The 16,713-nt window shown below is 40.3% G+C and overlaps 1 protein-coding gene across 1 annotated transcript in view; it reads left to right on the top strand.

Annotated features, from left to right (window-relative positions):
• LY75 (lymphocyte antigen 75) overlaps positions 1–16,713 on the top strand; it is a 41,671-nt gene that overhangs the window by 9,627 nt on the left and 15,331 nt on the right. Inside the window, exons 10-21 of the mRNA XM_010147572.1 lie at positions 229–401; positions 578–774; positions 2,176–2,318; positions 8,029–8,110; positions 8,686–8,757; positions 10,140–10,263; positions 11,136–11,171; positions 11,437–11,612; positions 12,554–12,618; positions 13,275–13,351; positions 14,442–14,578; positions 15,595–15,700. Coding sequence (XP_010145874.1) covers positions 229–401; positions 578–774; positions 2,176–2,318; positions 8,029–8,110; positions 8,686–8,757; positions 10,140–10,263; positions 11,136–11,171; positions 11,437–11,612; positions 12,554–12,618; positions 13,275–13,351; positions 14,442–14,578; positions 15,595–15,700 — 1,388 coding nt within the window. The remainder of the gene's footprint in view (positions 1–228; positions 402–577; positions 775–2,175; positions 2,319–8,028; positions 8,111–8,685; positions 8,758–10,139; positions 10,264–11,135; positions 11,172–11,436; positions 11,613–12,553; positions 12,619–13,274; positions 13,352–14,441; positions 14,579–15,594; positions 15,701–16,713) is intronic.

The raw sequence follows: 16,713 nt of genomic DNA, 5'->3' as shown, positions 1-16,713 counted from the left end.
CTTTTGCAGAGAAATAGCAAACTGGGTTTTCCGTGGTGTGATAATGGTAAACCGACAGTGTAAAACCTCCTGAGAAGTGTGTGAATTCCCAGCCTGCTGACGTCGTGTTGAATATGGGACTGCCTGTACTTGAACTAACTCATGTAATATAATGCCTGGTTTTCAAACTGACTCGATAGTTTCCGATATCTTTCAAATATTGTCTCAAATTTATCTGTGAATTTTCAGATTTGAGCAGGAATTTATAAACGGTCTAATTAGAAAACACACCAAAGTTGAAGAAAAATACTTCTGGACCGGTTTGCAGGATATTAGCCAATCAGGAATATATTCCTGGGGTACAGTGGAAGGGGAAAAAAATGAAGCTGTGACATACACTAACTGGAATTCCTTGCAACCAGGTAAATTTAACAATTAAAAAATACGTAGAATTACTGTAAGTTTACACTGAGCAAGCATTGGAATACCACATTACGCAACTCCAAGGATGAAATAAAAAAGTAATTCAGGAATATATTGATTTTTGGGGACAACCAGCCGACAGTTTCAAATGTGTCTTTGGTGGCTTAAATCTTAGAGTTTTCGGGAGGATGTGTGGCCATGCCCAGTGGAAAGTCTCTTGGAAAGTGGGAAACTAAGGACTGTAAAACCACTAAAGCATTTTCTGTCTGCAAAAAATACATCGGGCTGCCCAAGGCGCCAGAAGTGCTCCCAAAGCCAACTGACCCCTGTCCCCCTGGGTGGCACAATGGATCTGGCCTTGCCTGCTACAAGGTAAAATGTTCTGTTACACGTGAATTGTTTGTTGCTGTCTTGCAGCAAGTGTGTGATTAGCCATTTTGTGGCTTATACTTGCTCTGAAGGGTATTGCAAAGATGTTTTGCGCTGGGAGGAGGAATCCATGTTGATTCAGGTTGACTGCCTCCAGGTGTTCTCACGCGACATCCTCTGCGATTCCCAAAAGAGGCAGTGTGCTTCTCCTTGCTCTTTCTGCCGCCAGCTCCGCATGTCAGAGCGGAGTGGGGCGACAGCGTTCCCCCGTGCTGCCATCTCAGGAGCCTGGTGCTGGCAGAAGTGCTGGGACTGTATCCTGCTGGTGGTGGTGTGCAGAGACACCTGGATGGGGAAGGAAAGGGCTTGGCATCGCCTCCCCTCATCCTTTTCCTTTCTCTACTCTAAGAGTATAGATAGGAGAGGTGGGATTTTTTCTGGTTTGAATGTAGATATCAAACTTTATCCAAAGAAGTGCAGTCTTAATTGTATTTTACTGTTTTTGAAGTGAAGAGTGGAAGTAAGCAGCCATGCTGTTAGCTGGAATGGCCTAAACAAGTTTGTATTTAGAAATGTAGTTTTTCCCCCTCCTATTAACAATCAAATCAAGTGAAAACCAAAACTGTTTATTGGCTTGTTTACTCATTATTTCTGGACTCTACGTCTGCAACGAACCGTGTCTTGTAAACAGCTCATGTAGCCAAGTGGCGAAACCCAGCTTGAACGGCAAGGCTGTGGGCAGGTATCCTGGAGGGGTGGGTCTGGCTGGTGTGCAGCGTGGCTGTCCCACGGCTGATGGCATGTGACAGCTGGCCCTGGCAGTTTCTCCAGAACTCCTGTTGACCAAGTGCAGCATGTCGGTGCAGAGAGATCTGGCTGATGGGAATGGGCTTGGACCGAAGTCAAGGGGATGGAGTGGGCATGTTAGCTGAGCTCCATGAGCCAAGTGTGTCACCCTGCTACACCGCAGGTAGAAACGGGTGTGCCGAAGAACTTTCCTCACCTGCAGCACCCAAACAGGCCTGGTTTCAGTGAAAACTAGGCCATGCAGTTCACTGTAAATTTGAAAGAAGAACATCCCTTAAAACCTATAATTTGGCTTGCAGTTTTGGAGAGAGTTGGGGGCTGTTTTTGTCAAATCTTTCTGGTAAAGAAAAACAGAGAAATCCTGCCATATGGAATGCCTTGCATTTGAAACAAATTTTGTCAGCTAAACTTCAGAGTCTGGCTGTTGTCAAACAAACTGAAAAAAATCAAATAATTGTGAAGAAGTCAAGCTCCGTCCCTATGGAAATACCAATTACTCGTTCCTAGCTAGGCTGGCCACGTTTGAGTAGTACAGGAGGGTTTTAAAAATGCTGTCACTTGGGTCATTTTCTGCTCTGATGTTTGGCTGTTTTGAAGTTCTTCCACAGTGAAAGAGTGCTGCGAACCAGGACCTGGGAAGAGGCAGAGAGGTTCTGTGAAGCGCTCGGAGGCCATCTGCCTAGTTTCAGTCACTCAGAAGAAATCAAAGCCCTTCATTCTATCCTGAGAAAAATAATCAGGTAACAAACTAGCCACGGGCTAAAATTTTGATATCAGTCACATTCTGCAGTAGATCGCAAATGCTGCTGCTGACCCCAAATGGCAAGTATGAGACAGTGTATGGTGACCGTTTCCCACAGTAAAAACGGCTAGATGTGGCATTTGAACTGCTGGTCGTGTCACTGCCTTCCTGGAAAATGTCAAGGGAGTACAGCTTGGGCAAATGTTTCACATTGCTAGAGGAAGTGCAGGAAAAGAGAGATTTGCTTTGAGCATCTTCCAATACATGAATTTAAGTCTGTCTTGCTGTATTAAGTGTTTCTTTCTTTACGTTGAATTTTGGCACAACTGGGTGATAGTTGTTTCTGTTCTTTACCGATACATTCTTTAGAGATGAGTTATTATTTCAGGTTTGCAGATAGGTCTGATCTTTATTCATGAAATGCTTCCTGACTAAACTGGGTCCTATCTTTTGGAAACGTGAATAATGTAGTGTCCGTCAATCTGGTTGGCATGGATCCTATTTGGCATAACTGCAGTAACACTATATGGGCATTAGATGGGTGTGTTGAGTTTTCTGGTATCAACAAATTAAATGCTACATAATTTATGAGTCAAAGGCTCTATTTTTAATCAAAGGAACTGTCACTGCAAAGCTTTATTAGGCATTGGTGTGATGTCAGGTCCTTGTGTAATGGGGTGGGTTTTTGGTTTTTTTTTTTTGATTGGCAGCCTGGTTTTTTTAGAACTTTTGCCAGCTTAAACTCAAGTGCTGCCAGTTATATGATCTAAATTTTTTCATCAACAAACTAAATCGGGATTATTTCAGAAGCTGCCAACATACAACACTGTGATTAAATCTTAAAACTTGATGACTGAAGAGATGCCTTCTTGAAAACCTAGTGAACTTTTAGAAGTGCACAAATCATGAAAATTACTCAATGTTTATGTTAATAAGAGGCAAAAACAAACTTGTATGCTCTATATATAGATGGTTTAGCTTGTATAAAAGCCACTTGTGTCTCTTTGCCAAAGTGACTGAAGTCCCTGACATAAAAATTAGTGCACAAATTATTTTTAGTTATAGATCTTATTATAGTGGTTTGCAATTACAAATTTTGCTTTAGTGTACCTAATCTACTATGAAACATGAATAGAGAAGTAACTCACTTTGTTTTCCTACAAGTACTTGGAACTACTTTTCAGTTTGCAGACCATCTGAAGTATTGATTATAGTTAATGGCCATTTTTGTTAGGAGTTTAAAGGTGGAGACTTTTCCTGTCTTTCCAGAAAGTCTGCTGACAGAAGATGCTATTGCCATTCCCATATTTAGAAAACTCAAACTTAGGCTAGAAGAAGGAAAGTGCCCCTACTTCAGTATTATTCTACCAGAACTTTAAATGAGGGACAATATATTGAGCCCAGTATAAACTGACTTTGCAGTTAGTGTTGCAGTAACTGCATGTGCCAAATATATGACCCAAACCACAGTATTTTCATCTGGGTTTACCCCTTTTCAAGCACTGCAGAACTTACTTAACTGAAATACTATATTTGATGTTGCCTGAAGTCTTTTAAATAATGTTTGTTTGTTTAGATAACATAATGAAGTGTTTAAGTTACTTGTGCTTTTAAATTACTCAGAGGTGGTGATTATATAAAGTATTTTGGAGCTCAAGAGTGAAAGGTGGCTTGTCTGAAAATAAACTCATTTAAGAAAGGTGAGATGAAACCAAGTGAATTATTTCACCAAGAACAAACAATTTAGGTAACTGGCAGAAATGATTCGAAGATAATGCTAGATGTGATTAGCTGCTGGAGTGCACTGGCATGCAGTTTGTCCCTGTTCCCTGCATTTACTTTGTGCAAACTCTGACCTAAACTATTCATTCAGTGCACTCATTTCAGCTCGGGTAAGGAGCCACACCTTGGAGTTTTTGGTTTCGGGCTTTTTCCCCTTGCACAGTTCTCCAGTGACTCATTGAAAACTGTTTGTTTTTAAATGTTAGCAAAAGTCAGTTTGGTTCACCAGGAAAAGGGCAGCTTGCCTAGTCCATTCTGTTCTTTACTCGAGTTCCACCTTAGAGGCAAATAAGAGCTTGAATTGCTCCAGCCAAGTCGGGTGGTTGCCATCGGAAAGGAAAATAAAATTTGCCTGCCAACCTTTCTCTGCCTGAAAGAAATAGGAGATAACTGCTTTTCACTTTGAGGGACATGATACAGGCAGCACAGATCCGGTTCAGTTACTTCCATTCTTTTGGGGTTGTTTTTGTGAGCATTCTGCAGCTTATAGCTGGCAGCGACACTGGATGCAAGGAGAGTAACAGCTTGGTTTGGCTAGAAATAACATTTCAATGAGGACACCTTGCTGGAAACAAATCGGTTGCCTTTTATATGCACAGCTCTGCTGCTGAAATTGTTCTGCATCTAGAAAGCCTCGCTAACTCTTGAGTTTGCAAGAAAAAACTGATCTTCTCCGCACACTGGCCACAACAGCACTAAAGCTGAGATGCAAATTGTGGTAATTGCATTAATACAGCTTCTCTTTTCTTCCACTACACAGTAGGTGATTAGTTGCACCAGGCATTCAGCTAGTGGCAGTAGCACAGAGGGAAGAGCAGGGGGTCAAATGGGCTTCATATATACTTTTAGGCCAGCGTCACCTAAAATTAAATGGTGCCTTAAATTGGACCATTAGGGAGCTGGCCCAGATGTACACGTGTTACCTTTTGTCAAGAGCTAGGTTGAACTTCAAGCCACAGTAACTTCACTTGTGCTCTTAATCTTGTGCTGGAGCTGACATAAGGGACAAAAAAAATCCTTTTGCTATTTCAGCAGTCAGAATATGACAGCAGAAAAAATGCTGGTTCATATTCCCTTCACATTGAGCTAAACTGTATTTATCCACTCCTGCACGACACTGCATTTGGTGAAGTTTTAGTTCTGCGTGAGGGAAAAGCCAGTGGTATTCTGCAGGAGTTGCTGGAGATTTAGGGTCTTTCTCTGTTAATCAGAGTGGAATCCATTGTAAAGCACAAATTGCACCTATTTTTTAGGTTAAAATTCAGGATAATCTACGTTCTAGAGGTGGTTCCAGGAATGTAGCTCAAAGAATACTCTGGCACTGATAAATCCATTTTGATACCAGTCCATAGGGTGAATTCTAAATGCTTCGCAATGAGGAGACAGATGCCTAAAGTACAAGCAAATTCCTCGCTGCAAGCTTAGTTGCAATAGAGAGTCTTAATTCATATTTGTCTTAAATAGTTGGTGGAATTACTTTCTGTGACGAAGTGATAATGTGATTTCAGAGGGCTATCAAAAGGCTTTATGTAAGCTTAAAAGTGCAACCAAGGATAGTGTAGCTGTTACTGAATTACTCATGGTCGTGTCTGAACAGTTCCAAAAGAAGCAAAAAACTTACATTAATGTGTGAGTGCCCAGTCAGGTGGAAAACGTTGTTTGCAGACCGGTAATTGTAAATTGGAGATAAGCTGGAGAAATTCTTCACCTGGCCTACTTTTTTTTTTTTTTTCTTTTTAATATATTTATTACATAAAAGCCAAATACAAGCTGAAAGACTTTGAAAAATTGCTCTAGTTGCTCAGGTAATTACTGCAGATACTTTTGAAATGAGTGTCTCAAGTTTTCTTTTTAGTAGCTGTTCCTCTGTGATGATCAATTGCTTAACCTGTGCTAGGCCTGCAGGTGACGATTAAGTGGGGAGGGTTAAGCAATGTCTGATTCATAATTGGAAAGAACAATCAGAAAAATAAAATCCTGAAGAGAAATTGCCAAAACCCACTTAGCTGCTTGACAGCTGGGAATGTTTGGCTCACAGTTTCCCCTCTGGAGCGATATGGGGCATTTAGGCTGTGTAAATGCTCCTTAGTGATATCATTAAAAGACTTAAGGCTGTTCAGCATGGTAAGATCGCACTGGTGTGATCACACAATCACACCAACATCAGAAAACTAATACCGGAGTTGAGGAAAAAAAAAAAAAAGAAGAAGAAAAAAGGAGATCCTGGTCACTGGTGCTTTTCTTCCTGACAGGAACATTACCAGATCATAGAATCACAGAATCACAGAATGGTTTGGGTTGGAAGGGACCTTAAAGATCATCTAGTTCCAACCCCCCTGCCATGGGCAGGGACACCTTCCACTAGACCAGGTTGCTCAAAGCCTCATCCAGCCTGGCCTTGAAGACATCCAGGGTTGGGGCATCCACAGCTTCTCTGGGCAACCTGTTCCAGTGCCTCACCACCCGCTCCGGGAAGAATCTCTTCCTGATGTCTAATCTAAACCTCCCTGATTTCAATTTGTACCCGTTACCCCTTGTCCTATCACTACCGGCTTTTGTAAAAAGTCCTCTCCCAGTACCCTTGTAGGCCCCCTTCAGATACTGGAAAGCTGCAATGAGGTCTCCTCGGAGCCTCCTCTTCTCCAGGCTGAACAAACCCAGTTCTCGCAGCCTTTCGTCATGATAAAATGTTGTTGCCCTCCTTGGATTTCACGTACTTAGCCCACATACTCTGGGCTAAGCTGCTGTTCGTTGGTGCACTGACAGCCAATACAGGCTCAGTTTAGCATCTTTATGGTGACCTGTGTGGAAAGGTGTTGGCACAGTCTTACCAAAAAAGTTCTTAACATCGCCCCATGATTTCATAATGTTGCTTATGCAGGTACGCCCGGGTCTGAGTCCATCCCTCCATGTAATAAAGTCATTTCATAAACTTTCCAAGTTCTGTCTTAAAACGACTTTAAGCTTGTCGGCATTACTGTTGTGGGAGCCTTTCCAAACTCTGACCTCTGCTGGTCATCCATCTCTTTCAAATTTTGAGCCTAAACTTATTGAGGTTGCAGTTCAAAACTAACCTTGCAGTTTGACTGGCATGTATTTCATTTTTGTATAGTATCTTTAGATTGGTAAGACTTAGGAAAGAATATGCTAAAGGCTGTTACAACAGAAGTACTTAAATCTGCAGTAAATCCATTTTCTTGGGCAATTTTCTATCTTGGAGCATAGCTGAAATTTTGAATGTAAGCATCCTCTGCTTATGAAAAATGAAGAAGTAAAATTTAGAAAAAAATACAGTTCTGGCTGTAGTCCTGTAAAATGGAGTAAAATTTCTATTGCCATTTTTTTGTGCAAGCATTGGGTCAGCAGTGTTATGTGTTCATTTATGTCTGCCTCTTTTATAAAGGTGCATAATTGCAGTATGTGCCCATTCTTGGTTTGTTTGTATCACTGACTAACTTAGGAAATATGAAGCCAGTTATTCTGCATGAGTGCAGGTTTTCCTGTGGTTTGAGGAAGAGTGTGTTTGAGCTGATTGGTGTAGAAAGAGACGACCTGAGATGGACGAAGAGAAAGACAAGCAAGCCAAATAAACGCTGTGTGTGGGATTCTGGAAGAAAAGTGGGGAAAAGAGCCCTCTATTAAAAGTGACAACTGATGAAGTGGTGATGCTGTAAACAAAGGAATTATATGACTTAGTTCGTTTTCTCTGTGGCCAGGTGAAGGCAACCTACAGATCTGCCTAAAGAAACGTGCAGGGGAGGTTCTAGCCCTTTTCCCCATTTTCTCCTTGAACAGCTATAACTTGCAGTAGCAAACCTGTGGTTTTGCTGCTTGATCCTGAGTAATGCCATGACATAGGCCAGTCTTTCTTCTAAATGAGCTGAACCATACACTTGGTTTAAGATTTTTATCTTTTTTATTTACAGCAATGACAGATGGGTATGGATTGGAATGAATAAGAGGAGTCCAGATTCTTTGGGAACCTGGCAATGGAGTGATGATAAGCCCGTAAGTTAACTTCTGACCAGGAAATGTCATATCCTGATTTATTTCAGCTTGGACTGGATTGAACATAAATTGATAAATATTTTAATTAAGATATGGCGGATCCTTCAACAGATGAATAATTCAGAAGAAGATTGTGCATTTAAAAGCTGCTATCCAGGCAGATTTCCAAATGAAAACTTATCTTTAATAAGTTAGTTAACCTGATTTCTGTATTGTATTAAAATATTTTAACAGGAACACAGTAGTGAACTCTCAGAGCTAGTAGAGAACTAAATGTCTTCATGACACAACAGAGGGGAGGATTTACCAGTTCATCTCCTTGATATGTCAGACAACTCCAGAATTATTTTCCTCACTGTAATTGATTTATTTGTCTGAAATTGTGAGTTCTTTCCCCCTTCCTCTGTGCCAATAACGGGTATGCAGCCTCAAAACTGATCCAGTAACTGCTGTTTAACACATATTTTAATAGTGATAAACATAATGAGATCCCAAGTTTGAATGGTTATCTTTGGGGATTACCATAGCAAAAATAGTTGTAAAGAAATGATTCTTTCATACTGTCCATCCTGTAGGTAACTAGTGTTGTTATGCCACTCGACTATCTGGAAGATGAATACGATACAAGAGACTGTGCTGCATTAAAGGTTAGTTTCAAGATTTTTAATAACAGCATGCATATTTTACATGAAAGTAATTGGAAAAAATACATTTGCCAGCTGTATATTGAATGTAAGTTGGCTGCTGAGATTTTCTTTTGCATAGTGAAAAAGTAGCCAGCGCTCCCTTTATTGATCTACACCTATTATCAATTTTCCCTTATTCAAGAATTTTTTTAATGAACCAAGCACTGTGCTAATGATTAACCTTTCATAAGACTTTTTTTGAACTGCAAAATATTTTAGTAACAATCCTATTCTCTCTATTGCATAATACCATACGCTCTATCTCTTGTATGTTGCACATAGCACTCAAGGATGTAACAAGGAGTCTAAAAAAATAAAGCAATGAAAGTCCTGCCAGTAACTTTAAAATCTACATTAACTTTTCTGAACTGCAAATTAAGAAAATGGTTGAAACCTAAAGCGGGGGAATGCAGTAGACAGGATAGAGTGTGTGTTTGTGTTTATCATCTGTATTTCCTTGTTTACTTGTGAAATAGACTGTAAGTGCTCTATCCATTTCTAATTCAAAATGTCAGGCCTCTGCTTAATTCCTAATTATGTTCTTGATTGCCTAATTTAGTCTTGATGACATGAGTTTTAAAATGGCATTTAACTTTTCTGAAGCATCATCTGACTTGTTATAAGATCATTCCCATACCATCCCCTTTTTTAACCTAATTAGAACGACCTCAGCTTTTAGGATTTACTGAAGGAAAGAACAGTTGCATCCCTTTGCTTCTGTTCACAGCCATTTCCCCTCATTCCCTTCTCTGCGTTCATGGCTTCAGGCTGAGAAGTTGTCAGCACTAAGCTGCTATGAAGGGGACACTGTGAATATAGTAACCTCCCTCCCCTACTTACTAGGTATAGGCATGTTCTTTCACTGAATGATAAAAGATTTTCCGTACTGGAGAGATCAGCAAGAGTGAAGTCAGATTTTAAGCTTGATTGTAAGAAATCATCTTAAATAGGAAAGATTATTTCTGTGCCAGTTCAGATGGTTGCTTCTTTTGAGCAGAAAGGTAAATCATTTCAGGGCAACAAGTTGCAACAGACAATCCAATAATGGGCATCAGTGAGATCCTCTGTGCTACAAAAAAGTGAAGAAACATTGCAAGAAGAGACTTTTGTACGTAGACTGATCTTAGGCCCTTTATTGAACGGCTTCACAAGCTTGGCTAGCACGCAGAGTTAGAGTTCAAGAGCTACTCTTGTATCTGCTCTTTTTTTTGCAAAGTAAGCTATGGGACTAAAACCACAATAAAATGTACTGACTTTGCCAAAGTATCTTTTTAATACAGTTTCACTTCTCGTTTCAGAGACCTATGCCATACTCACTCAGTTCTGTTTCTGCTTTTATACAGACCTCTCAGTTTTCACGGAGATCATTTTGGAGATTTTATTTCCATGAAGGCAGAGACCTGGAATTTTACTTCAAGCCTTTTGACTGTGAAGCTAAACTTGAATGGGTTTGCCAGATAACTAAAGGTCAGCTGCAGTGACACCCATTTATTCCTACAAAAGAGTTTATTATTTATTACCACTGAGCTGTCATTGTTGCCCAATAGCAGAAACTTTGCCAACAGTGTTTTATCATTTCCCTTCTGAACTGTTAAAATTCAGTACATGAGATGTCTCGCCTATGTCACATACAGATGTGCACTTAGAATGCTCAGAGGTGTATCAGAAAATGACCAAGAGGAGGATGCAGATATCACTGCTCCCATATTCTGTCTTGTCCCATGAAGCGTGAAGTGGCTTCTTACTAGGGGAGATGATATAAGCCACCGAGTTGCAGCATTTGTGGACTTCACTTAATCTTTCTTAGCGATGTTTGTAACTAAATGACCGCAGACATCTGGGGTGTACAACTTGCTTCAGCCTTAGGTGAGTTAGTCACCTTCTGGTAAAACTGATGTACCAGCTCCTCACTGTAGTGAAATGGAGGAGTGGGAATGCAAAGGAATGGCTTGGTGTAGCTGCACAGATCCAGGCTTTTCCGTGCAGTACGAAAAGTGCTGTAGTCCAATAGCCTTTTACGTTGTTCCTTAAGAGGCATTTCAGGGGATGAAACCCTTTTGTTGTGGGGAGATATGGGTAGATATGCTACCATGGTGCTTGTATCCTGCCTGGGAGAAAAGCAGCCACAGTTGTATAAGACCGAGACACGCAAAATTCCCATTAGTTGTATGTCAGCTTATTTTAAGCTATTAAACCTGTGTATGATTACCTTCTTCTTTTATTTTTTCCATCATGCATACTGAGAAACATGAGTACAATACATCACGTCTGTTACTGGTGACAACAGTCTTGTTAGAAGGTGAACTTGAGGTGACTATTCCTTTTATTCCTCTGGACAGGTAGCACTCCAAAGACACCTGAGTGGTACATACCAGGTAAATGGACTGTTTGTATGTTCTTCAGCTATGTGTGTATAGTTGTTAACCCTCTGTATATCTTACTGGTTTTGTTATATTATTACTGTAATACCTGTTTGATACCAGGAAAGGTCATGACTGATAGAATTTGAAAGAGCTCAGAATGCAAGGAGGAGTGTTGGCTCTTCCCAGTGTCAAACTGAAATTTCTTATTACGTTCAGAAAAAGAAAGGATGTTTTTTTTCAGAATTTTTCTTACGTGTGTGATATTCCATCTGCATAGATGAAATTGGAATTCATGGACCCCCGCTTGTTGTTGATGGAGCAGAGCTGTGGTTTGTACCAGATAAAAACCTGAGCTTCCAGGAAGCTATTTTCTACTGTCAAAAAAATGATAGCGATTTAGCCTCTGTGGAGTCTTACCCAAAACTCAGGACAATACTGTCTCAAATAGAAAAGGTAAGGAGGAGTAATCTGTCTGACAGATACTTTCTACTACAGGGAAGTTTTCTTGCCAGATTTTCCAATATAAGAAAATGTTAATCCTTGTTTCTTTTTCTCATTGGCCTTAATGGGTTTTAATTGCACTTAAAAGGAAAAGATGAGTTGAAAGAGAATGATTTTAATGTCAGTCTTATAAAAGATTATTTTTTTAAATTTAAAAGTAGTCTTAACAACAGTGATAAAAACCCCACCTCCAAATGGAGAGAAAGTGTCAGAATAGGAAGTCCACGTAAGCACCCCGTTGTCTGCAAAGACTTCGCTAACAATTCTGCCAGTTCTTAACTTTATGGATGGGACAGCACATCATTTTTCACCTGATGAGAGAATTCAATTGGAAATGCACGGTGGTCTGATCCCCTTAGCTGAAAGGGGTTTGTGGTGGTCATAGCATCAAAGCCCATTCTTTTAAGGAGTCTTACCAAAACATTCCAAGTTTTAGCACCTCTGTTATTGCCTTTCTTCAGGAGACTATTTGTTGTTGGGCTGTCTGCTGGAAGAACAGGATTATTGTGAGGAAGGAAGGAAGGTCCCGTGGCACCACATCAGCTTTAGGCAGCTTGCAGCTATGTCCTGGTTGTCTGGTAGACTTCCTGCTATGGATTCTGTGGGAATGGTGTATCTAGCACACACTTTACAGTGTTGCAAGATTTCCTACAGCTTTATCCAGCACAGTGGGAAATGTGGGCTGCTTTGTTTTCTAGAAGGCGTAGGGGTCCGTCTACTTTTGTTAATCAGTTTTGAGCTGTATCGTTTCCTATTGCTGAAGAATAGTAATTCCTGCACATTTTAGAAACATTTTAAATCAAAATTAATTTTGTCATTGATTTATCCTTGGTAGAGTCTGGAGCTCTTTCTCTGTGGGTTGTAATATATCGTGGGTTTTGTTCTTTTCACAGTTATCAAACAGCGAACAGAAGTGGTGGCTGAAGTTTATTGATTATGGCTACAGCTATCATTCACCGTACGTAGAATAATTATGGGATGCTTTACTGTAAGCTTTTTTTGGATGTGCTTTTTAGGAATATAGTTAACAAGAATAGTTTCAAAAGGAAACTATTTTATTCTCAGATTTGTAAAAGGCTACTTCTTCTGTCTCATCCCAAATAAGTAAGATAAATAATTTGAACCGAGCTAGAAAACAATACAGCATTATTCAGTGACCATTGTTCTTCGCTTTTGTTCACATGTACTTGCACCTATTCTTGCCATGATAAACTTAGGCCATAGAGTACCTAAACCAGAGAGAGTAGAGCTGTGTAGTGCTCAGACAAAGCAGATAGTGGTCAAGACAGTGCGTGTGAACAACTACAAAGTGGGTATATTTCAAAATATTGTGGAAGTATTGCTGGCAGGTTCTAAGTTCTGTTCCCATTAAAGCTTTTTTGACATCAAAAATTTAATTAATAGTAACTTAATAACTGAATTCAACACCATTAATTTGGGCAAGGTACAAAACTACTGAATCTACCACATATTTGTTCCTAGTCTAGTTTTTTCCCCCCTCTGTCCTTTCCAGTGTTGTAGGGCATCTCCTAGAAACAGTTACCAGCCCAAATTTTTGTTTGCACCTGAAGATCACGTTGGATTGGAGATTGACTCTGAAATGTTTGTATCCAGTTTACAGTTATTTTCACGCTTCCATGATCGATTCCTGAGGGACTGCTGGTATGTTTCTAGAAAGAACTGGTACAGAGGTAAGGTGGTTTGTTGTGTGGTTGGTTTTTTTTTTTTTCCCCCACTCCTTTCTGACATTATTGTATTAAAAAAAAATAGTAATTACTGACCTATTGAATTAGGAGTGAATGGTTTCTTGATGATAATCCAATTGAATTTTGAATCATTTATTTCTTCCTTATGGTATGAACCATTATAATATTTCTTGATGACCAGAGGCAAACCTGAATTCAGGTGACAGTTTTTTATGATTGCTTGTCATGCTTTTGAGACATAAATTGATTAGGTGAAATCTAGGGCTGGTAGTTACCGTTTTGCGTTCATGCTAGATACTCTGAGGTCTGGAAATTAAGTCTTAGAGTTGTGTTAGTTAGAGGAGCTTGGTGAATACTTGCAACTGCATATGCATCTGGAGATGCAAAATTCATTAAGTAGTGGAGTCATACTGGAAGAGGTACACAAAGCCATGGAAATGCCACCTTGTGGTACTTGAAGCTACTTATTTCTGGTTTTTAACATCGCTTTTTATGGAGGAAAATGTATAACCCCTGGAAAATGAATAGTTCCTCCTGTCTGCTACCATTTCCACTTTACAGCACATTATTCTGTTGGATGCTGCTGACCTGTTTGCATCCCTGTTATCCAAAAATTGCTCTTTGCTGGGAAGCCAGTCCAGTTACTGTAGGAGTCATGTGAAGCAGTACAGGCCAGATGCTCTCCATATGGATGTTAAAGGATTCCTTTTGGCTTTAATTACCTTTAGGTCACACACCCTCTATGCCAGAATATGTGATTAGTCCTCATTTTCAAAACCTTCCTATTTCATGATTTTTCTATTTGAAGTTATCTCTGCCTATATGAAGTGTTACTACTGGAGGTAAGGGGTTAGACTCTGGATCTTTAGGAACATATCACTGACTGGTATAGATCATTTGTTTGTCTTTTGCTCTGCTGTTACGTTTAATGCTTTAGATTGCATAGTACTTTGCTGTGGTTGCACTGAAAAAGACTTTGTTTCAGATTGGTCTTTGTCATGTCATAAAGTATGGATGGCAATTGGAATGTGGTAGGCATTAGCATAACTGTTTTTTAAAATCTGTATTTCTGCAGACTACCCAATTAACTGTAATGTGAAGCTGCCCTTCATCTGTGAAAAAAATAATGCCTCCTTACTAGAGAAACATGATCCCAGCTACCGCCCAGTCAGAGGAGGGTGCCCTAAAGGTTGGCTTCAGTTCCGGCATAAGGTACGTATTTTTCACAGTCCAGTAAGCTGGAGTGCCCTGCTGAAAGAGACAAGGAAGTAGCCCCTGGGTTCAGGAGTGGACTGGGAGGTGCCTTTTAAAACTATATACAGTGATAAAAATCATTTTCCTCACTTCTCTGTCTCTTATTCAGGATTGATCATTTCTTAATTTCAAAGCAGTAATTCTCAGGGTTTTTTGCTTTCCCATCACCACACGTTTAGGTCCAAGAACATTGTCTGTATTGTCTAATCTTGGGCTCTGCTTTGAAGGAAGGGAAGGATTAGGAAAGGAGAGGATGAGGTTTCTGGGGCAGAAGTGGCTTTGATTCTCTTGCTGAGTAATCATAGGCAGGCAGCAAGCTGGCAGACGCTCTGCTTCCGAAGTTGCCTTAAGGACTTCACTTCCTTAAGAATTAAAAGCAGGTTTTAAGAGTGAACAAACAGAGGCCAGAACCCACACGATAGTGTATTTCAGTACTCTGTTTTAAGGCAGTCATCTAAAGTCTTGGGGTGACTGACTTCTGTTATTTGGCTCGCCGTTAGTCTCTGCATAAGGACTGTGCATCCAATCTGCACATTACAGTGTCCCAAGGTTTGCAAATTTACTTCACATCATTGCAGGACATAGTTTTTGAGTTCCCATGTAGTTTCTCCCACAAGATAACGTGTTACAACACAGGTTCCTGGCCCAACCTTGTCTGGCTTTAGAGTTGGTGTATGAATTCTCATCCTTAAAACAGTACAGGATCCTGATGTAGCCGATTAAAAATTACTGAATTCTAATCCTCAGTGAATGAGTTATTCAGTGGGATTACTCATCATTTTATATTTGGCTATTCTGTTTAATCTAATAAGAAATGCATGCAGCTAGTACTAGTTCCCTTGCTTTCCCTTTATATTTAATTGAAGGAAATGAGAAGTGAGTTTTCAGGGTTGGTTTAAGAACCTTTTTTTATGAGTAATTTCTAGGGTAGTAATGGTATGATAAAAATCAGTTTCATTGTGTTTATTTTGCAGTGTTTTCTAAAGATGAAACCTGAACATTTAACATTTAATGCAGCTAATGAAAAGTGTGTAACTTTCGGAGGCTCTCTTCCATCTATCTCAAATCAAGCTGAGCAAGGTACGATGGTCAACTGGGGGCACTTTTAGTATGCAGCTTCTCTTCCAAATTCAGTATAGTTCTGCTTAAGAACTTGAGCATAAAATCACATAGTGTTCTACAGGCATACTGGGAGCATTCTCAGATTCCAAGACCAGTTAAAAATGTGTTGTTTGCATCACTGCAAACGTAACACGGAAATGCAGTCGGCAAACATTTGAGCCAGTTCGAAGAGCAGCTTCTCCGTACAATCACAACCTGCTATAACAAGGAAAAAATTGTAAATCCTCACATTGAGGGTTGAGGATAGAAGGGTCACCAGTGAATGAAGAATTCCCATGTTTTGCTTTACAAGTTAAAACATAACTGAGACTGTAGACTTTGCACTGTGAAAACCACCTTAGGAGCTGCTTCCAAGACAAGCTCAGCTGTCTGGGGATGGCAAACACGATGCTCGCTGGACCACAGAGGAGCCTCTGTGTCTAAGCATGCTGAGCAGCTTAATGTGGCACTGTGTCTAAACTGACTGCCTGCAAGCTCTCCAGGAGACTGACAGGAGGATGAAAGGCAAGGGGCTGCAAAACACAGAGTTGCTCCACCTTTGGGACCTGCCTCTCGGCTGTCAAATGAACTAGAGTCATGGAGGTGAATGCCATGGGGAGGAAATGCATTCGCGTTGGCTGCAAGAACAAACTGCTGAGTGAGACAGCTGTGTTTGCATCTGTATCCTTGTGGAGAGCTTACCGTTCTCTGCAGGTGTATCTGAAGTAGCTCATTTGAATTCTGCAATGTGCACAGTGCCTATTTTCTTTATAAGCAAATAACCTCTTGCCAAACAGAAAGTGGACTAGGGAGGCCACTACTGTACCTGCAGGCAAAAGCATAGCCATTCTGAAATGTTACATAGCAGGGTCTTTGGTGCATATGGAAGTGTTTGTTATTGTTTCTTGATGTTTTGGGTTTCCCCCCCCCCCTCCCTGTGTAGTGGAGGCCACATGTATGGAAAGAAGGCCTAGTCCTCCTAAAGAAGCATG

Source organism: Eurypyga helias, unplaced genomic scaffold (assembly GCF_000690775.1).
Source record: "Eurypyga helias isolate BGI_N326 unplaced genomic scaffold, ASM69077v1 scaffold6662, whole genome shotgun sequence".
Lineage (NCBI taxonomy): Eukaryota > Metazoa > Chordata > Aves > Eurypygiformes > Eurypygidae > Eurypyga > Eurypyga helias.
The sequence above is the reverse complement of the archived record's forward strand: the minus strand, read 5'-3'. Positions and strand labels throughout refer to the sequence as shown.